This window comes from Rhipicephalus sanguineus, chromosome 8 (assembly GCF_013339695.2).
Source record: "Rhipicephalus sanguineus isolate Rsan-2018 chromosome 8, BIME_Rsan_1.4, whole genome shotgun sequence".
NCBI lineage: Eukaryota > Metazoa > Arthropoda > Arachnida > Ixodida > Ixodidae > Rhipicephalus > Rhipicephalus sanguineus.
The window spans coordinates 59063289-59081918 of NC_051183.1; the positions used below are offsets into that span (position 1 = coordinate 59063289).

Below are 18630 nucleotides of genomic sequence, written 5' to 3' on the forward strand. Positions count from 1 at the left end.
GCAGGCTTGCGTAAAGTGGGCGGAAATACTTACGCCTTCTTTGTTTCCCGCTGTGCGTTAGCCGCTAATATAAACACAGAGCAGGCACACCTTAGCGTGATTTATGTTGGTTGGAGCTCTTTCAGTCCTCTAACGATTATCACTGTAATTATTTCGTGCCAGGTGTCAACGTCTTCATTGCTACAAGCTTCAAGGCCCGTATTCATAAAAGCGTCTTACGCTAAAAGGTTTCGTAACAGATTATTTCAGCCAATCACGATGCGGGACATAGCATTACCAAAGTTGGCTGACCAATGGGAAAATGCACCTACGAAAGGGAAGTCTTGTGAATTAGGCCCCTGATATTTCAACATCTGCAGTTACTAGATCACCGACATCAGTTTTCGTTGGAAAGATGACAAATGTTTATTTCTAATTGAGAACTTTCTGATAATATTAGCAAGATATTCTACACTGCAAACGAAAGTATTACTGTCATCAAATGCCAAAACTTATCCTTCTCTCCTAAGATGGAACAATTTTTCGTAAATGAAATATGGTGCTTGAGCGTTATCTAATCTGTAAACTTATTTTGAAAAGTGTAGTTAGGCCTGGATCAAGGCTATCCTGTAACAGCTTTTTATTAACACCTGACGCACCAGACAAATTAAAACGTTCGAACGAAGGCGAGCGCTTGTAATGATCAACAGTGCCCAAAGATGGTTACATCGATGTAAAAACTGAACAGAGGCTTGCCTACGCCATGTTTTCGTCGAAACATTCTACAATGCCTGACAGTAGGCTGATAATTCTCATTTCTTTAACCGCTGTTTGTCACTGGCACGCCAGATTGTTACGACGCGCAACTGATCTCCGATTCAATATATAAAACAGTGGAGAATGCGACCACTCTCATTAGTTCAAGTAAGCCACCGTCAGGCTCAGGAAGTTGATATAGCGACAATTTGAGGAATAAGACCTAGCAAGTACGCTACGTTCACAGCAAATTGGGTTCAAATATTTGGTGGCCAGTAAGAAAGCTTTAAAGCGGTAATTAAGTTTACAGCTGCCAATTATTTCATCACTGCAGAATGAATCATTGTCTAGATGCTTGCATGACAGTCGCCATAAAGCCTAAATAAATACTGTCAGTTTAGTACACACAAAGCAGCACGGTAACGCGTCTCCTTACACTCAGGCGCAATACACGTCAATGTAAACGTACTCTTGAGTCTATAAGTGCCGATTGGCTTTCTCAGCTTTGAAGAGGAAGTACTGGCAATAAATATTTTTACTGAAAGCATATATTTTAGTTGTTTATTTGCCCATTCACTGTCTCGGATAAATAGACTTAATGCAGACGCCACTTCCTGACAAAGCTCATCGCCCCCACCTCTATTTTTCCCTGCATTGCTCGAGGTACAAAACTGCGACAATACAGTGAGACAATATACAAACATAAAAAAAAAGCTTATGCAGAAAGCAATCAATACCTTACACGAAACTAATGTTGTGTAAGATTCATACACGACATAACATCAGTACTGAGCAAAAACTCGGAAATATTATAACACAACGCTGATCAATGATACAACACAATATGTAATAAATAGAGAATATAAAATGGGAAATTAACACAGCCATAGAAAGCTTGACTGTAGGGGCGGCTTAGGTACGATATATTCTGCCTTAGCTCGTGAGGGAACAGGCACATCCAAGCAAATTGTGCATTAAACTGACGGGCGAACCTTTTCACCGGGCTTGATGTCGCATGTGATCCCTTTGAGGACAAGGTCCAAGTCTGCTCGGTACCGAGTCGAGTAATTCTGGAATTCGACTTCTCCGGTGACTGGCCACGAAGGGTCGGGCTTGAAATAGGGGTTCTCCCAAGGAGCCTGAAACCGAAGTGCACAGAATGTTTCGCGTCACACATTTCCAGACCTCTTTCGTGCGACGTCACTGCATAGGTTAAGCTAGAAATCCTTGAAGGGATCGACAAACTGTTTTCATGGTACCTGTTTTCTTTAGGATAACGGAAAGCTTATCACTCAGAGTGCCTAATTATGAAGTTGTAACGCGGAAAACGCTGTGAAACATTTATCAGAATTTTTCAATCTGCAACGCCGACAATGTCGTGGACGCAGCACGCGCTGCAAACAGTGGTAGGTGAGCGCGATAGTAGCTTTTGTTCGTGGGCTGCGGTTCGCTGCGCATGCGTTCTCGCTACTCGCATGCGTCGCGGCTCGAAGCTGTATCACTAGTTGATCCGAAGGCAGCGCGGCTTTTCAGCGTCAACTCTTTTTAATTCGTAAAAATAATGTATTGTAATTTCGCAGCGGCTATGCATCATGAACAGCAATAGCACTTCATTATGGACACCGAAATAGAGGAAACAGCCACCATAAAGTCTGTTATTGTACGTAAACCGGTCTCGTACATACGATAGTCTCGTACATACCTCTTGCGTCACCTTTGTGTACTCCAAGCAGCGTTCGACCGAGACAAGGTTCGTTTCCGTGTCGGACGTAGAACGGACCAGCATGTTCATCGTCAATGTGACCTGAAGAAAAAAAAAAACCGTACGTAACAGAATGATGTGCACTGTCCGTCGACGCAAAGGCCATGAAATGAGTAAATGAGGTAGTGCATGCTGTTCTAAAGAGAGCAGCTCGACACTCACCGTGAGAGCGTAGCTGACCGAAAGGCCAGCCATGCCGGGAGACAGGGTATCTCGGCTGTTGACCGCAAGTAGTCCAGCTATTAGCACTATGGTGTAACCGATGAACTCCAGTCTTGTGGCGAGCCACCTGGAAATGAGACAATTACACGTAGTCCGTTAAGACCAAAGTTGACCACCGGGATCAGTGCGCAGAAACGTACACAAACTTCACAGAACGTCATCGTGAGTTCGCTTTTGCTAACAGCTATGTAACCATTGCCTCCGCGGCAACTGCGGCATATGGTATCCGCTCATTTGTGGGAGAGCACTGTCGCCGACGCAACGCGTGCGCATAGTTCCTCGGAAAGAATCGCCGTGTCACTGTTTCGTCCGGCCAGGCATACTTTCCAAGCCGGCGCTCTACTCCGGCCGCGATATAATTAACAGATATAGGCAAGCTGCATGCCGCAAGCCACTGATCGCCGTGGGGAAGAGTTATTGGACCATACGCGATGACCGTAGCTACAGCAGTCGCTTCTGTTGTGTATACAGTGCTGTAATGCCTTGAGCATTTTTTTTTTCAGCTATGGGAGGCATAAACCCGGATATGGCTTCCTAGGTTGTCCTTTTTTGTAGGATCTTTTACATCGTAAACCTGCGCATTCAATATCTCCTGCAAGTATAATAAAAAACGCTGCCTCTGGTCGTCACTAATGTGCAGTTCTTGCTTGCCTACAAGTTCTCTATCTCAACAGGCATGACGCATGCCAAGGAAAATACATCAGTTTACTATTGATCACATTTCCTGAACACGTTTTCTTTTTTTCTTTCTGCGCTTCTAAAAGACGAAATATATGCAGCCACTTGACTGAATGTTAGAATGCCTTGTATTCTCCTATGGTGTGATAAGTGGTGCCTGGCTATCAAGAAAAAGGCTTATTCGTTCTGTCATGTGGCTGCTGCTAGACAACGACCATCTCTGCTGAAGAATCACTTTGCGTCACACTTTTTCGCTGACTTGCAAGCGTCTTAGTAAACGCACTTCCATATATTCTGGAGTGTTTCAATGAAAGTAAATCTGTTTTATTCGAGACAGTTTTCCTTGCAAGCTTGTTCTTCAACTCCTAGCGCAACACAATATTTCGTAGTCCAGTGTATTTGAAAGCTTCTTTATTTCTAATATCAGTGTTTGGCTGTATTCTACAATTCAGCTGTCAAACGCAACTCACCTACGTTCTCTTAAAGATAAGTTCACGGTTAGTGACAAACTGTGTTTCTGTAGTCCAATTCGGTCTCATGGACACCTCCAATGAACGCACTGGCAATCGAGGCCATTTAGTCTTTTCTCTCACGTCCTTTAAGACTAACGTGTCGCGGTTTAACCGAGGAATGCCCACCGACTAGCCACGATGCTGGGAAAGTAGGTGCTGTGGTTGATGTCCGTCAGCTCGTCCGAGTGGTCAACGAATCGCTTGCCGACACCGTAGGCCCGGATCGAGCTGCTCCCGGTCACCGTCTCCGAGAAGTGCACGTAGATAGGCGACCGCGAGACCGACTCGAGCCGCTTAAGCTGCCGCGACGTGGCGATGTAGACTTTCTGCACAGCCACAGAGAGGGGAACCCCATGCTCAGCAAGCAATACACCAGCCGTAGCAGGTAAGTTCTGGTACATTCCAGAAATGATTCGCACACCGTAAAGTAACATCTCTGTTCCAAAGTAATAATAGACATCTAGCGGTTCTTTCCTTTCGTTAATGGTGCGCCCGCAATACTCTTGTTAGGTCGAACCGACGTGGTAGCTAATCGGCTAGAGTGTTGCTTTTAAGCATGAGGACGCTGGTTCGATTTTCACCCAAAGCAGCCTCATTTCAGGAGTGCAACGCAAAAACAACCTTGTGCGTGGATTTTTGTGAATATTGAAGAAAGCCACGTGGTCAAAATTAACCCGGAGTCTCTCACTACGGTGTGCCTAATATTCCTACGGTGATTTCGCAAAAAAAAAATCCCAAGAATTTAACTCCCGGGTGACATACACGAGTGACATACATGTCATCAGGGTGAGGTTTGAGCGGAAAATGGCGAGTGTTGTATCGGCTATTTTGTTCAGCTATTGCTTTCGAGTCATTGCCCTGTCATTCCTTTCATTCTAACATTGTGCGTTGCACAGGTCCAACCTGCGTCCCTATGGCAACGAACTTTCCTTCGCCATTGCAGAACACCTACACTCCGATGTGCTCACGCAACTTCACGCCGCCCCTTTTCCTGCCATCTGACCATCGCTCGCACTTACGGCAGCGTCTCTGTGCGCTTCTTCTGGTCGGCATTTACCGTTCCGATCGGCGATATATTGCCACCTGTGAACCCTACCGTCCCCGCAAGAAACCCTTTTTAGTGGCACCAGCAAAGAGTGACAGTGCCACTCATGTTTCTCCTTCAATCACTAGCGGTTTTCCGAATACTCATAAAAATTCCTCTAAAGCATAGAAATCGATGGTTCTGCTTAAGTTCACAGTTAAGTTCGATGTGTGTGATATTGGAGCATAATTTTACTTAAGTGCCACTTAAAGGGACACTAAAGAGCAATACGATTCATCTCATATTAGTAAATATAGAACTCTTTCACGATACCAAAAACACCACGCTTGCTGCGAGAAGACGCTTAGTAAGCGAGAAAACGCGCAAAAACAAAACGTGGGTAGCGAGGCCACCTTGAAGTTTCCGCACCATTCGCCGTGACGTCACATGTTTTGGCGGCGCCTACTAGGGACTATACGTAGTTCCTAATCGGTAAAAATGAAGTACATTGGGATCTGATGGGGGCCATAGACTTACCATGCCAAGTTTGGGATAATTTGTTGAGCCAATGGCGCCAAAATACGATAAGTACACTTTGAAATCCATGACGTCACGCGGGGAGATTTCGGCGCGAAATTTAAAAATGAAACTTTGAACTTTATTTTCTCCTGCATTAATAAAACTACGATGGCGAAATTAAAGACATTAGAGTTCTCAGAGCACAATTTATTGATCTAAATCTATTCATTGTTTCTCTTTAGTGTCCCTTTAATTGTCAGTTAATTCATGAAAGTTAATTGAATGAGTTCACTTAAAAAGCAGTTTTTTTTTTTTATGTGAGCAGCTGGGACCGCTGCGGCATCTGTCGGAGCAGACCTGAACACAGCGCTTCGTTCTTGGTGGCTTCCGAGATTCGCTTCGGCAGCGCACGAAACGCAAGGTTCACCTAAGGAACACACCGGGTACGCGAACGCCGATGTGCGAGTGCCACCACGAGACGCCCGAGCCAATGATTAAAGTCACCTCCAGATCTTTCCTTCCATGTGGTCTCCCATCTTTGCGTGTGTGGTTAAACCAGCTCCGACTTTTCCGGTGTCAATGCTTCGAACCTAATGAATTACCGTTAGCATCCAACGAAATGCTGGCAAGCGGGCTCCCCCTTTGAACTGCGCGCTCCACCGACTTCGCCGATATCCTTCACAATATCAGCCCACGTCAGGGTACCATCCATCGAATCTTTACAAATCACACAGTCACTGCTTGCTCACCATACTGGTTGACGATACGCTCCAGTCCTGATTAATTCACTACCAGTTAACGATTGCTTACGATCCGCAAACAAATGGATTCACTGAACGCCTCTTCAATGGCTTACCGACATGTCTGCTATGTCTGTCGCAGCAGAACACCGTCATCGTGACTGTGCATTGCCGCTTGTCACCTACGTTTGTAATTCGTCACATGATGACACTACGACGGGCCATTTGCCCTTCTATATCTTGTACAGACGCTACGCCCTTCTAACCTTCGACTCTCGCTTCAAGTACGCCTTCGGGCCTCCTTCTAAGCTCGGGATGCTATCTCTCGAGCCGAAAGGGCACACCGTTTCACCTGTGACAGTCGTCTACCATTCCAGACTGTACACAAAATAATCTCCAACCTCAAGCGCTATCCCTCTACAACCATCTCATCATTAGCATCAGTGCATTGGTGCATCATCGGTGACTTCTTGAGCAGATGTAAAGCATGGCCCATCACATATAGTATACCTGTATGTAGTAGTATATGAGCAACAGTGGTAGTACAGCGGTCAGGAAGAGCGGTGTTTGTAGAGCAATCAGCACGAACGCCACCACGGTGCGCATAAACTGCACAAGCAACATGCGTGCGTTGAACGGCAGCGTCACGTCCGCGGCATCGACATCCTTCGAGAACCTGCAAGCGAGGTAAAAGGTCATGAGGGATTTAAGCAAAACATGAATACCATGTACTAAACTGAGGCTTGCGATACATACTTACATAGACACATACATACATACATACATACATACATACATACATACATACATACATACATACATACATACATACATACATACATACATACATACATACATACATACATACATACATACATACATACATACACACATACATGCATGTATACATGCATGCATACATACATACATACATACATACATACATACATACATACATACATACACACACACACACACATACATACACACATACATGCATGCATGCATGCATACATGCATACATACATACATACATACATACATACATACATACATACATACATACATACATACATACATACATACATACATACATACATACATACATACATACATACATACATATACATACATACATACATACATACATACATACATTAAAACTAGAACTCAACAGTGGTTCGTCACAAAATTCCATGTAATGAGAGAAATAGGTATCGTACAGTCGACTGTGAATTGCACAGGCTTGAAAACACGACATAACTAACGAATAAAAAGTTATTCATGAATTCAAGCTGGTCCCAACTTTGGTAGGCCAGGCGAATAATGGAATGGTACGAAATAATTCTCTCAAGATAAAAAGAACAAATAACTTTCTCGAGCTCCATTTTCTGTTACAGAAACGGTGTTCCTGATAACACGAGAAATGCAATGTGCTTGTGGCCGTATAGGTTTCTTCTAATATCAGAAGTGAAAAGTGAGGCTTTATCATTGTTCTGCTATGACCAGAATCTTAGCTAATTAATGCTTAAATTTACCTAATCCTCACCGTTTTGGCCTTGAGACGCTTTTATGTCTTTATTTACGGCCCTTTACCTGCTTATAACAGCCTCAGTTTTTAAGCGGATATATTCTTCAAAGCGTATGATGGCAAATCAAACGGCTCGGACATAGAATTATAGCGAGTCGTACAAGAATAAAGCGCGCGCGCCCCTGTCGGTGACACGCGGCAAGAAAAAAAAAAGAAGATTGGGTGTACAGGAAAGGAGGTTATACGGCACGGTAAAGCAATGGGAGGCTGTAATTATGCAAGAAAACACGTCTGCCACTTCATCACGTGCTTCGGCACGTCATTCTATTGCTCCTCCTTCCCCAATGTGTCACACTCCCACCGCCAACTGCTCCACACAGGACGTACGGCTCTTCACCACCGTAGGACAAGGTTTTTAGATGCGAAGCATCGTACGGCGGAGTTCAATCCGGTGGTGGTGGTGGTGGTGATGGTTGTGGTGGTGGTGTGTGACCATCCTTACTGCGCATGCGCAGACCCTTTCCACAGCCCTCCTCTCCCCTCCCCCTCCTCACTTCCCCTACCCCTCTCCACTCCCACTCCACCTCTGAAGCGCGTGCTCGATATTCCGAAACGCTGCTTCGCATCGCCTCATGGTCCCCTTTAGCGGGAGATGGTGTAGATGGTGGAGATGGTGTAAATGCAGGGTACATTGCCGATAGCTATGTGTCTAAGCCGAGTGCCACCCCGCCACGGTGGTCTAGTGGTTATGGCGCTCGACTGCTGACCTGAAGGTCGCGGGATGGATATCGCGGCCGCGGCGGCTGCATTTTCGATCGAGGCGAAAATGTTTGAGGCCCGTGTACTTATATTTAGGTGCACTTTAAAGAACCCCAGGTGGTCGAAATTTCCGGAGCCCTCCACTAGGGCGTCTCTCATAATCATATCGTGTTTTTGGGACGTTAAAACCCAGATATCATTATTATTATTATTCCGAGTGCCCCGGACGCTCTGCCACTCGTTGCCATGCTCTGAGGCCACCATGTGACCGAACTACACCATTAGAAGGTGGTGTCACGGCTCGCTCACCTGTTGAGTATGCGGCCCATGGGCGTGGTGTCGAAGAAGGCCATGGGCGCACGCAGCACGCGATGCAGCATTCGGTCGTGGACCACGCGACTGCCCCTCAGCATAGCCAGGTTTAGCCACACACCTCCGCACAGCACGAACACGGCTGCGATCACGGGTAGAACGACAGTGTTTGGAAGCGAGTTCGTTGGTAAGAATCTATCTAAAAAACAGCGCTGCCTTACACACGGACAAAGTGCAGCGCCCGTCCTGGAGTGTTCTTCCCTTGTCCGTGCGTAAAGAAGCAAGGTCTGAGTACGGCCTAGATAGTATTCCATTTAAAACTGTGGTATTTCATTTCAAATTGGACTTGGAGATTAGCTGACGACGAAGACGAAGAATGGATCGCGGGATGGCGTCTCCCCAGCTGGCGCCAAGAAGGGCGTGCACTTTTAACCTCATCGTGTACTTCAGTCTGCTCCATTTTCACCATTAAAAGCTCTGATGGTTGTCTCGCGCCACCTATAGAAGGTCGGCGTTCCGCAACAGGGCCAGTTGAAATTGGCCAAAGTTCGTTGTCGGGCTGGTTAGTTGTTCATGCTAAGTTTCTAGAGCGCGACTGGACACGGACAGAGAAGGAACATGCAAACACACACACAGCGCCAGTTGGTGTGACATATATATTATTAACAGCGGAGAATCGCGTACGAATAAGTGCTAAGCGTCTTTCCTTTCAGTACCTCCGTTCTTTTCATCGGCGTACTTACTGATCAGCAATTTTACATCCTCAGTCATCGAAATGGCACCTCTAGAACTGCACACATCCGCTCCCGCTAAACGTTTACGCGAAAGAAATGCGTCGCGGTGGGACACTTACTCTCCACGGTGCCGTACATGGCGTACATTCCGAGCCTGTAGTTCTTCTGTGCGGGGTCTGTGGCCAGTTCGGGGTCGAGGGCGTCGTTGCTCCAGAGGCCGAGCCAGATACTGCCGGCGATGTTGAATACGTGCGATATAACGAACGTCAACAGGGTAAACATCGTCATCCACGTTCCCATGGCCTTCACGAAGTCCCAGTACACACCCCACTTCACCTGCGTCCAAGCAGAATGAAAGAGAACATGAACTGCGTCTCATGGACAGTCGGCAAAAGAAAGGTGGTTAAGGGGTGAACAGTGTGGAGTGAACGAGATCGCCAAAAGTACACGAAGAGCTACGAGGATTAAGCTATTGATCTTTTCCCGCGCTATACTGTTACACCAGGGGTGCTATTATGGACACGTTGATGTTGTTGAATTAACTTTATTCTGGCCCAGCGAACTGGACCAGAACAAAGTTCGAACTGGTCCAGCGAGCTAGTCCCATGTAGGGACCGCCAAGCCGAGCTTCGCGGCCTGATCGCGGGCAGCCTGAACCGCCAGGGTTCGGTCGTTGAGTTCGGGGCTGCGCAAGAGCGCTGCCCAGCTGTCCTCGCTGAAGGCGGAACCGATGGCTTCATACTCCCATAACACATGGTCCAATTTTGCTGTTAGTTCACAGGCAGGGCAGTCGCGCTCGGATACCTTTCAGGTTGTATAGCATGAAGAACCACAAGGTTAGGATACGCGCGGGCTTGTAAAAGTCTAAGGGTAACTGCACGCGCCGTACACGAGGCAGGGTGCGGGAGAGGGAACACCCGTCTTGAAAGATGCAAGTGGTTGAACGGGAGTAAGGGTTCGCCGCAGGGCAGGAGGACAGCGCTATTCTGGACATTGTCAAATTCCGTCATGTTGTCGAATTCCGCCATCGGTCAAGTCTGATTGTCCCGGAGGGCTGCTCCGACCTCTCCGATTGGCTTAAAATGCCGCCATTACGAAATTTGACAAGATGGCGGTATTTTAAGCCAACCGGAGGAAAATGGACGCAAGCGAAGCTTGCCGTGAGTAGAGTGTACTAGAACAGGGGAGTGCTCGGAACGGCCGCAGCACCAATGTATAGAAAGTGAAGCCAAAACAGGGTCAATCCGCTTGTAGCGCTGCGATCGGTAGTCTGCAATGTGTCGTTGTTTAAAGAGTTGCGCGCGGCTCCGCGAAAGTGGTGCAGTGGTACAATCCCCGCTTCCCACTCAAAAGGCCCGGGTTCGAATCGCAGCTGTACAGGGTGGGTTTCTATTCGTAGTGTCTACCTTCATAGCTGTATTGGTTTCCCTCACTTTCTTAAAACTAGCTTCAATTGCTATGTATTGCTACAAAAAGTAACGCAAAATGAGAAGTAAAATAGAAAAAAAAATTCACAGTGAGCGTAGTTATTTGAAGCGCCATCCCGCGGAATTCAACAAAAGCATAAGGTATGGCCCCCGAGATTGAATCCTAAGAGATGGCGCTGCAAATAACTATGTTAACTGTGAATTTTTTTTTATTTTACTTCTCATTTTGCGTTACTTTTTGCAGCAATACGTAGCAACTGAAGCTAATTTTTAAGAAAGTAAGGGAAACCAATACAGCTATGAAGGTAGACACTACGAATAAAAACCCACCCTGTACAGCTGCGATTCGAACCCGGGCCTTTTGAGTGGGAAGCGGGGATTGTACCACTGCACCACTTTCGCGGAGCCGCGCGCAACTCTTTAAACAACGACACATTGCAGACTACCGATCGCAGCGCTACAAGCGGATTGACCCTCTTTGGGCTTCACTTTTTGAAGCTCGTTCCGGGCACTCCCCTGTTCTAGTACACTCTACCGTGAGCGTGCCTGACGCACTACTTCTCTTTGTTTCTTCCGCGTGGGCGATGCTTCCTTCTAACATTTTCCTTCCTCCATTCCGGGAATGGGACCTTGACCCACGTGATTCTCATCGCAACATTTCAGTTGCTACAAGCAATAACGACGGTCATGCTTCCATACGAAGGCAACACAGAAGTATGGCTACGTGAAATGACAACTGACTTAGATAAAAGTTTGGATTGCCATATCAGAGCCGCCTGATCGACGACAAGCCCACGATCGGGAGAGCATAAATTATTGGAAAACTGCGCATACAAATTCGCAACCTTCGAGGGCTACATTTCTGTACACTGCCGCGTCTTTCACGCGCTACGCCCCCGTCGCCGCCACCGCCCAAATCTGTAACCCATAGCAGGCTTCGCTCGAAAAAACTGAAAGGCTAAATACACACTGCGAACATGTGTGTCTGGTATTTTCGTCGTTTCATCCTGGAGTAAGAGTATACCGCCACAAAAGAACAAAGTCATGCCATAACTAGCCCCCGCCGAAGCCTTATTGGAGGATTAAGGCTGGTATACGTTCGTGTTAAATACGTCGCGCGAATGGACGAGACCAAATTTGGAAGACCACACAACGATTGCTACGTGTCAATTAAATATTTATTCGAGGAAATAAGCTGAGCCTGTAAACACAGAACAAAGAAAAAGTTACGAACGTAGTATAAGGAATCGCTGATTTGCAATGTCGCTGGAGCGTACGTTTCGACAAGAGTATTCGTCTTCGTCATAGTAGGTGTCTTCGCTCTGGCGCAGACAAGGCCTCTTGTTGGCACGGTAGCTCCAACGGCATTGCTATAGTTCAACGATGTCTCATCCCTTCAAGCCTCTATCTTTCATGAACTTATGTGCCGTGTGCAAGTATAAATTGACGAAAAGAAATGTTCCCGAACGTGAGAACCATTTAAAAACGTGTGCCGGATTCTCGGCTTCCGTGTTGACGTCGTTAGCGTAGTTGCGCATATCATGTGTTTCACTGCGTGGAGGCAACGACGAGGCTCCGAGACACTCACGCACGCGTGAGTGTCTCGGCGTTTAGTTGATAAACAGTGCTTTATTTAATGAGTGTAAGTCTTTCTCGTCGACTCAACCAGAAATTTACCATCCGTCCCTCAGTACCATACGACAATCATCACCACAAAAGGAGTAAATTGAAAACGAAATACGTTTTTATGGCGGGGCTGAGTTCGAATGCGGATCCCCTAGCCCCGAAAAGCAGTGTCTTAACTGCTGCGCTACACATTCGCGCTAGCAAAATGTCGACCCATCCGATCGATATGGATGCGTGGTACCTTCTGTGCAAAACAACTGTAAAAGGAGAACGTTTCGTATGAGGACTACATTGAATTTCGCAGTAGTGGAACAAAAGTCCTCTGTAGGACAAAATGTAAAGACGGCCTGGAGTACTTTATACGTGAGAAAAATTCCGACTTTGTGAAAATTCGATATCAAACGCGCGTTTCTGTAACCGCGCGGCGTGTGCCGTGGCGCCGTTAGAGATGCTGACGAGCGCTGGAAAGATTATGAAAGACGTCGTGCCGATGCCGCCCAGAAACCACATTCTAGGGGGGGTACAACCTACAAAGGAATTCTACGCTTACGCATCAGTTAACTCCAAAATCGGGTTGTTCGCATTTTTCTTGTTTGTTGGTTGGATTTAACTCTTAGTATTGAACCGTTTGCTCAGCTATCTACAATGGATAACCCCTAGCACACCCGCTTTTCACTATCCCTCATCCCTACCATCCAGAGACAAAAAAAATCACAGCATATCCACGGAGTGAATGATGATGAGTGGGCGAAGCTGCGGAGGTTCATCGGTAAACCGTGAATCTTCCGTGAATTCTGCCCAGTACATCATCACCGACGTGAGATCGGGCGGGTTTATACTAAAGGTTCGATGAGTTATGACGACTTGCAGCTCACTTTAATTTTACATGTACGCTGTGAATTTTCATTGTTTAGAAAACCATTGCTTTAGAAAACATCTGGCGTCTTTCGTTAAGCAGCTGGCGTCTTTTCGTTTTGCTTTAGAAACATCTGGCGTTCTTTCGTTTCGCTTTTACAAAACATCTGGCGTCTTCCGTTGGTTTATTTCATCAATCAACGGCGTTTTGAACAAAATTTTTATTGTTTAATCACGCACAGGAGAAATCTCGCCAGGCACTACCTTGGAGGTAAACAATGGCTGCTAATGGGAATGAGAGACAGAAGAAGTCACTTCTACTTCTACTAACGTTTCCTACTGGAACATGCCAATGGCTGCTAATGGGGAATGAGAGACAGAAGAATTCGGCTTTTAGTTAACGCGCACGCTGCGAATTTTTTATTGTTCAACAACGCACAGGAAAAATCTCCCACCGGCACCACCTTGGAGGTCAAAGCGTAAGACTGGTTACGCACTACGACTACTACGACTACGACTACGAGGGACGAACGGGTGCCGCCTTAAGGAGCTTCGCCCCTAAAACGAAACAATGCGTGAGTGACGCAAGGAGGAGGCCGGATGCAGCCGCATCACGCTTAAGTTGCACGAGGAAGGGGAGGGGGGATTGATTTAGGCCTCGTTTCTTTTGTTATACACAACCATGAAACCAACAGACAGTGAAGCTGAGTACGGCATAAGAGTCATTATTCGTAGCTTGTAACAGCAGCATTGTAATTATGACACAAACAGGAAGGAATAAAATTGGATAAAAAATCAACTTGTCGCAGGTAGCAGCTTGTCGCAGGCTCTAGCGTCCGTCCGTACCTTTGTCACTGAGGACAACCACGGCCATAAAGAAATCAATAAAGAAAAATCAGTTTTCTTGGCGGGTAGAGCATCGGACGCCACATATACCACAGTTAAAAGTTACACATAATGTCCTGTACACCTTTCCTAGTTTCCGCGTCTGTTGGTTTCATTACGCTTGAGTAGTGTCACGCTTACCGATCCCTCTTGCGCCGTCTCTTCCTCGGTGAGCTTGGCCTTGGACGCCCTGTCGTGGAGCGGCTCCTTCCCCCGCGCCACGCTGCTTCCGGCTGCACCAGAAGATTCGCGGCCGCTGCTCCTACGCGAAAACTGCCGGCGACGTGGCCCGCTGCCCGAAACGTAGACATCCTCAGGTGCACTCGAATCGACGTCGCTTGTTTCGCTTCTTGCCGAGCGGTACCTGCACGGTCGTATGTCCAATCTGAATCGGCGGTCATACGTAAATGACACATAACGGCAGCATTGTAACACTGTTGCGTTGAAATGCGCAAATCCCGCTACTCCACAAAAACCTTTTACGAAGAAACATGTCGACTGGAAGCTGCATTAGATGTGTGGCATGCCGCAGCTATGTTTGCCAAGCCTTAAAAAAGACAAGCGAGAAGTCGTACAGTGTATGCATGATTATCGCACCAGTGCGGAGTTTGTTGTGCGCCTCGGTGCTACAGGGGTTACGGTGCTCGGCTCCTGACCCCAATGTCGCGGGTTATATCCCGGCAGCGGCTATCGCGTTTCTATATGTTCCGTATAAAGTCCAAATCGAGGATGTCGCCAAACGCATCGTCTGCTCTACGTGCGAGTAAAAGCGCGCAAGCGCTAGGGACAAACGCGGCTGAAGCAGTGACAAAATGAGCCGGCCATCTCCGTCGCACGAAGAGCGCATGCGAGTCCTGCCATCGATGGCTTATAAAACAGGGAGGAACGCTTTTTTTCTTTTCGGGCGACGAAGAACGAAGGGGCGCCGAAGGTGGGGGGGGGGGGTGTCTGCATCGCTCAGGCAGCAATGGCGAACTTTGATCATAAGGGCGCTGTATCGGGGGCGCTGTCTCTACAGACATCAGTAGACAGCTCCTATGCCCATGCGCGTGCTGTGCTCTCGCCTTTTACTTCGCGTCGGGACGACAGACTGCACGAAAATAGCTTCGTTCCCTGGAGCGGCCGTATTCCCTTAGACAAGAGTTTTGTGTAGTTACGTGAGATCGAATCCAAAAGATTAAGCTGCTAGTCTTACTTCTTATAACATTCCGATTCGTTGTTATCACATTCTGTGCTTCGACCTTGTACTTCATGACCTTCATCTCATTCTGTGCTTCGACCTTGTACTTCATGACCTTCATCTACAGACGACAACTCATTCTTGTTTTGTTCACAGCTTCCCTACCTTGGATTGCGTGTGTCCACGTCCGTTCCCACATTACAGCGCTAATAAGCAAGACAATGTATTACGAACCGGCCCCTAGTCAGTGGTTTTCCCCGGTAGACCACGCCTTCGGCGCCGAAGCTCACTACAAGGTGCTTACGCCGCAATGCAACTTACCGGACGAGCTCGGGAGAGGACAAGGACGCTTGCGACGCTATGGCGCTGAAGAGCTCGACGTCTTCCTCCGAGAGGCCTTCCTCGTTCTGCTCGCTTTCCTTGATGAACTGCGTCAGGAACTCGGAGAAGGCACCACCCCGGGACAGCAGCTCCTGGAAGCTTCCGCAGTCCGACACGCGTCCATTGCGCATGACGACCACGGTGTCCACTTCCGGGAGCACCGAGAGCCGATGGGTGACCAGTACGCGGGTCTGCTCGACGGAAAGGCGAATGGCACGGACAAGAATGATAAGTTAAGACGCGGTCCAAACGAAACGGTAAAAGCTAGCAAGACACAGCCGGCGTCGACCGGGGATGGGGGTGGAGTGGAGTCGAGCCAGGCTGACTCTACATTGAGAATGTCGTAAAAATAAATCTCGCATTGTTATGATCAAAATTCAGAAGCACCCTTCTCCAACCTTCACTTAATCATTGCTCTACATGCCTAACACAAACCCCAGCCGATAAACAGGGCTGCTAAAGTATCCTACCCGACGAAGATGAGACCCCATATCGGCCCCGCCTATATGTAACCGACGCCTCTACGCGGGTGCTTTCGCATTTCGCCCCTTCGGGAGCGCGGCCGCCGTGGACGGGAATTGAACCCCATCCTTTAGCACAGGAGTCGGTAAAGTGCGGCCCGCGGGCTGCATGCAGCCCCCGGCAAGACGTCAGGAGCTTCGCCTTCCCTTCCCTTGTCACTTCCTATCTGGAGGAAGACATGGCAGTAGTGGCTTCGAATTGGGTTAGCAACAAATAACGCTTACTTCTTGTTGGCACTGTCACCCACATTCAGACTTAGGCAGAACTGAGCTAAAACTTATCCAAAACCTACCATTTTTGTATAATATTGTCAATTCGACGAATTTTTCTCTTTGCCTGCAAAGCCCCCCTCTACCCCCCTCCGATTTGGAACTCTGCCCCAACGTGTCGGCTTCATGCAACTAGGCCCTCCAGACTACACCTCAAAAGGCTGCCGACCCCTGCTTCAACAGAACACTGCTGGGCTACAGCTTATGTGGGAATTGCGGCGCAAGATATAAAAAACAAGAGAAGAAGCAATAACATCATCTGCCAATACTTGCTAATGGGCACTCTTTATGTCTACTGTTGTGCGATTTGTTTTATTTAACCTTGGACCTCCCTTCCCTCAGTCGAGAGAACGTCAAAACAAATCCCAAAACGGGTTGATGTGCTTCCCACGATTGACCTAGCACGACAGCATTTTTGAGATCGTGTTATTCGATTATTACCTACCAACATCCGAATAATCTCTCTTACCTCACAGTTACTTGAGAGTTTTGTGGCGCACTGACCTACTACTGTTGCCTAGCTGCCACTATTTTTTAAAGTAAAGCGTCACTCCCAGTCGACACAATCCCAGTAGCACGTTTTCTGCAGCACTGAGCGTGATCACGTGCTGGTTATTGTGGCGCTTGGGATACAGATGGGAGGGAACACACCGCAGTGGGTATAGCGAGTCGATCCGAACCACGCCCCGCAAGAAAAAGACACCCTCTTCACACGACGCGCTGTGCAGGAGCTCGATTTTTCCATTGCGCATTTCAGTACCTTTATCACCCACCATACCTGCCATAGCTGCCCTTCCTCTCTACTCTACAGAAGCGACATATTGCCCATCTTGTTGTCACCTGCCCCAACAAGTCACCCGACGCCGTTAGTTCATTATCCCCGCTTCCCTGCTCGCGCCCGTCCCGTTATGCTGCCTGGAACATGCCGCAGTACACAGTGCAAAAGGGGTTTTGTTCTACCCCGCTGTATATTAAATGCGAAGCATTTCTTAGAGAACCTCAGGAACTTTGGCCGTTTCTATCTATCTATCTATCTATCTATCTATCTATCTATCTATCTATCTATCTATCTATCTATCTATCTATCTATCTATCTATCTATCTATCTATCTATCTATCTATCAATCTATCAATCTATCAATCTATCTATCTATCTATCTATCTATCTATCTATCTACGACGGTTGTACCAAAGTAAGGTTCCCGCTGAGCTACAGCCTCGAGGAAAGGTGCTAGGCCAAATCCGACAACAGTGCCATGCGCAGTGGTTCCCCCTCTCTCGAGCACTCCCGTCCGCGGTTCGCTACGTCGCCCAGTGTTCGCTTGGCAGCCGTCAGAGATGGAATTGTTGATCGCCGCTCCCGCCAAGTGCCAGGTTCGTGCAGTAATCTGTTTTCTCCATGTAAGGAAGTTACCGCCCATGGAGATTCATCGGCAACAGACTGCTGTTTATGGTGAAGAGTGCACGTCCGTTCAGCACGTCCGCAAAGGGTGCAGGGCTTTTGCTGAGGGTCACACGGAAGTTCACGATGCAGAACAAAGAGGAAGACCGCCAGTTTCGGATGCGATTGTCCAGAAGATCAACAGTGAGCTGCTCAAAGATCGGAGGGTCACTGTCCGTGAACTTGTTGAACGAATTCCTGGAGCTTCCCACGGCACAAATGAAAGAAATTCTTCCCCCAGGTAAAGGAACACTTAGGTGGCAAACGCTTCAAGAGTGACGATGAAGTCCGAGCAGAGGTCACACGCTTCCTCAATGGGTTGGCGGGAGACTTCTTCGACTTAGAAATACAAAAGCTGGAGCACCGTTTTGAAAATTGTGTCGTAAACAACGGAGACTATGTTGAAAAATAGACAATAGTGTAAGCTTTTCAACGATGTATAACAATAATGTTTTTTATTTGTAAAAAATACGGGAACCTTACTTGTGGTACAACCCTCGTGTCTATCTATCTATC

At 47.4% G+C, this 18630-nt stretch overlaps 1 protein-coding gene across 1 annotated transcript in view; it reads right to left on the reverse strand.

Moving 5' to 3' along the window:
• LOC119401986 (multidrug resistance-associated protein 1) overlaps positions 1-18630 on the reverse strand; it is an 81750-nt gene that overhangs the window by 9024 nt on the left and 54096 nt on the right. The window contains exons 18-26 of the mRNA XM_037669018.2: positions 15823-16073; positions 14463-14685; positions 9648-9864; positions 8792-8936; positions 6703-6868; positions 4036-4235; positions 2660-2786; positions 2438-2539; positions 1728-1874 (exon numbers count right to left, since the gene is read on the reverse strand). Of these exons, the coding sequence (XP_037524946.1) occupies positions 1728-1874; positions 2438-2539; positions 2660-2786; positions 4036-4235; positions 6703-6868; positions 8792-8936; positions 9648-9864; positions 14463-14685; positions 15823-16073 (1578 nt within the window). The remainder of the gene's footprint in view (positions 1-1727; positions 1875-2437; positions 2540-2659; positions 2787-4035; positions 4236-6702; positions 6869-8791; positions 8937-9647; positions 9865-14462; positions 14686-15822; positions 16074-18630) is intronic.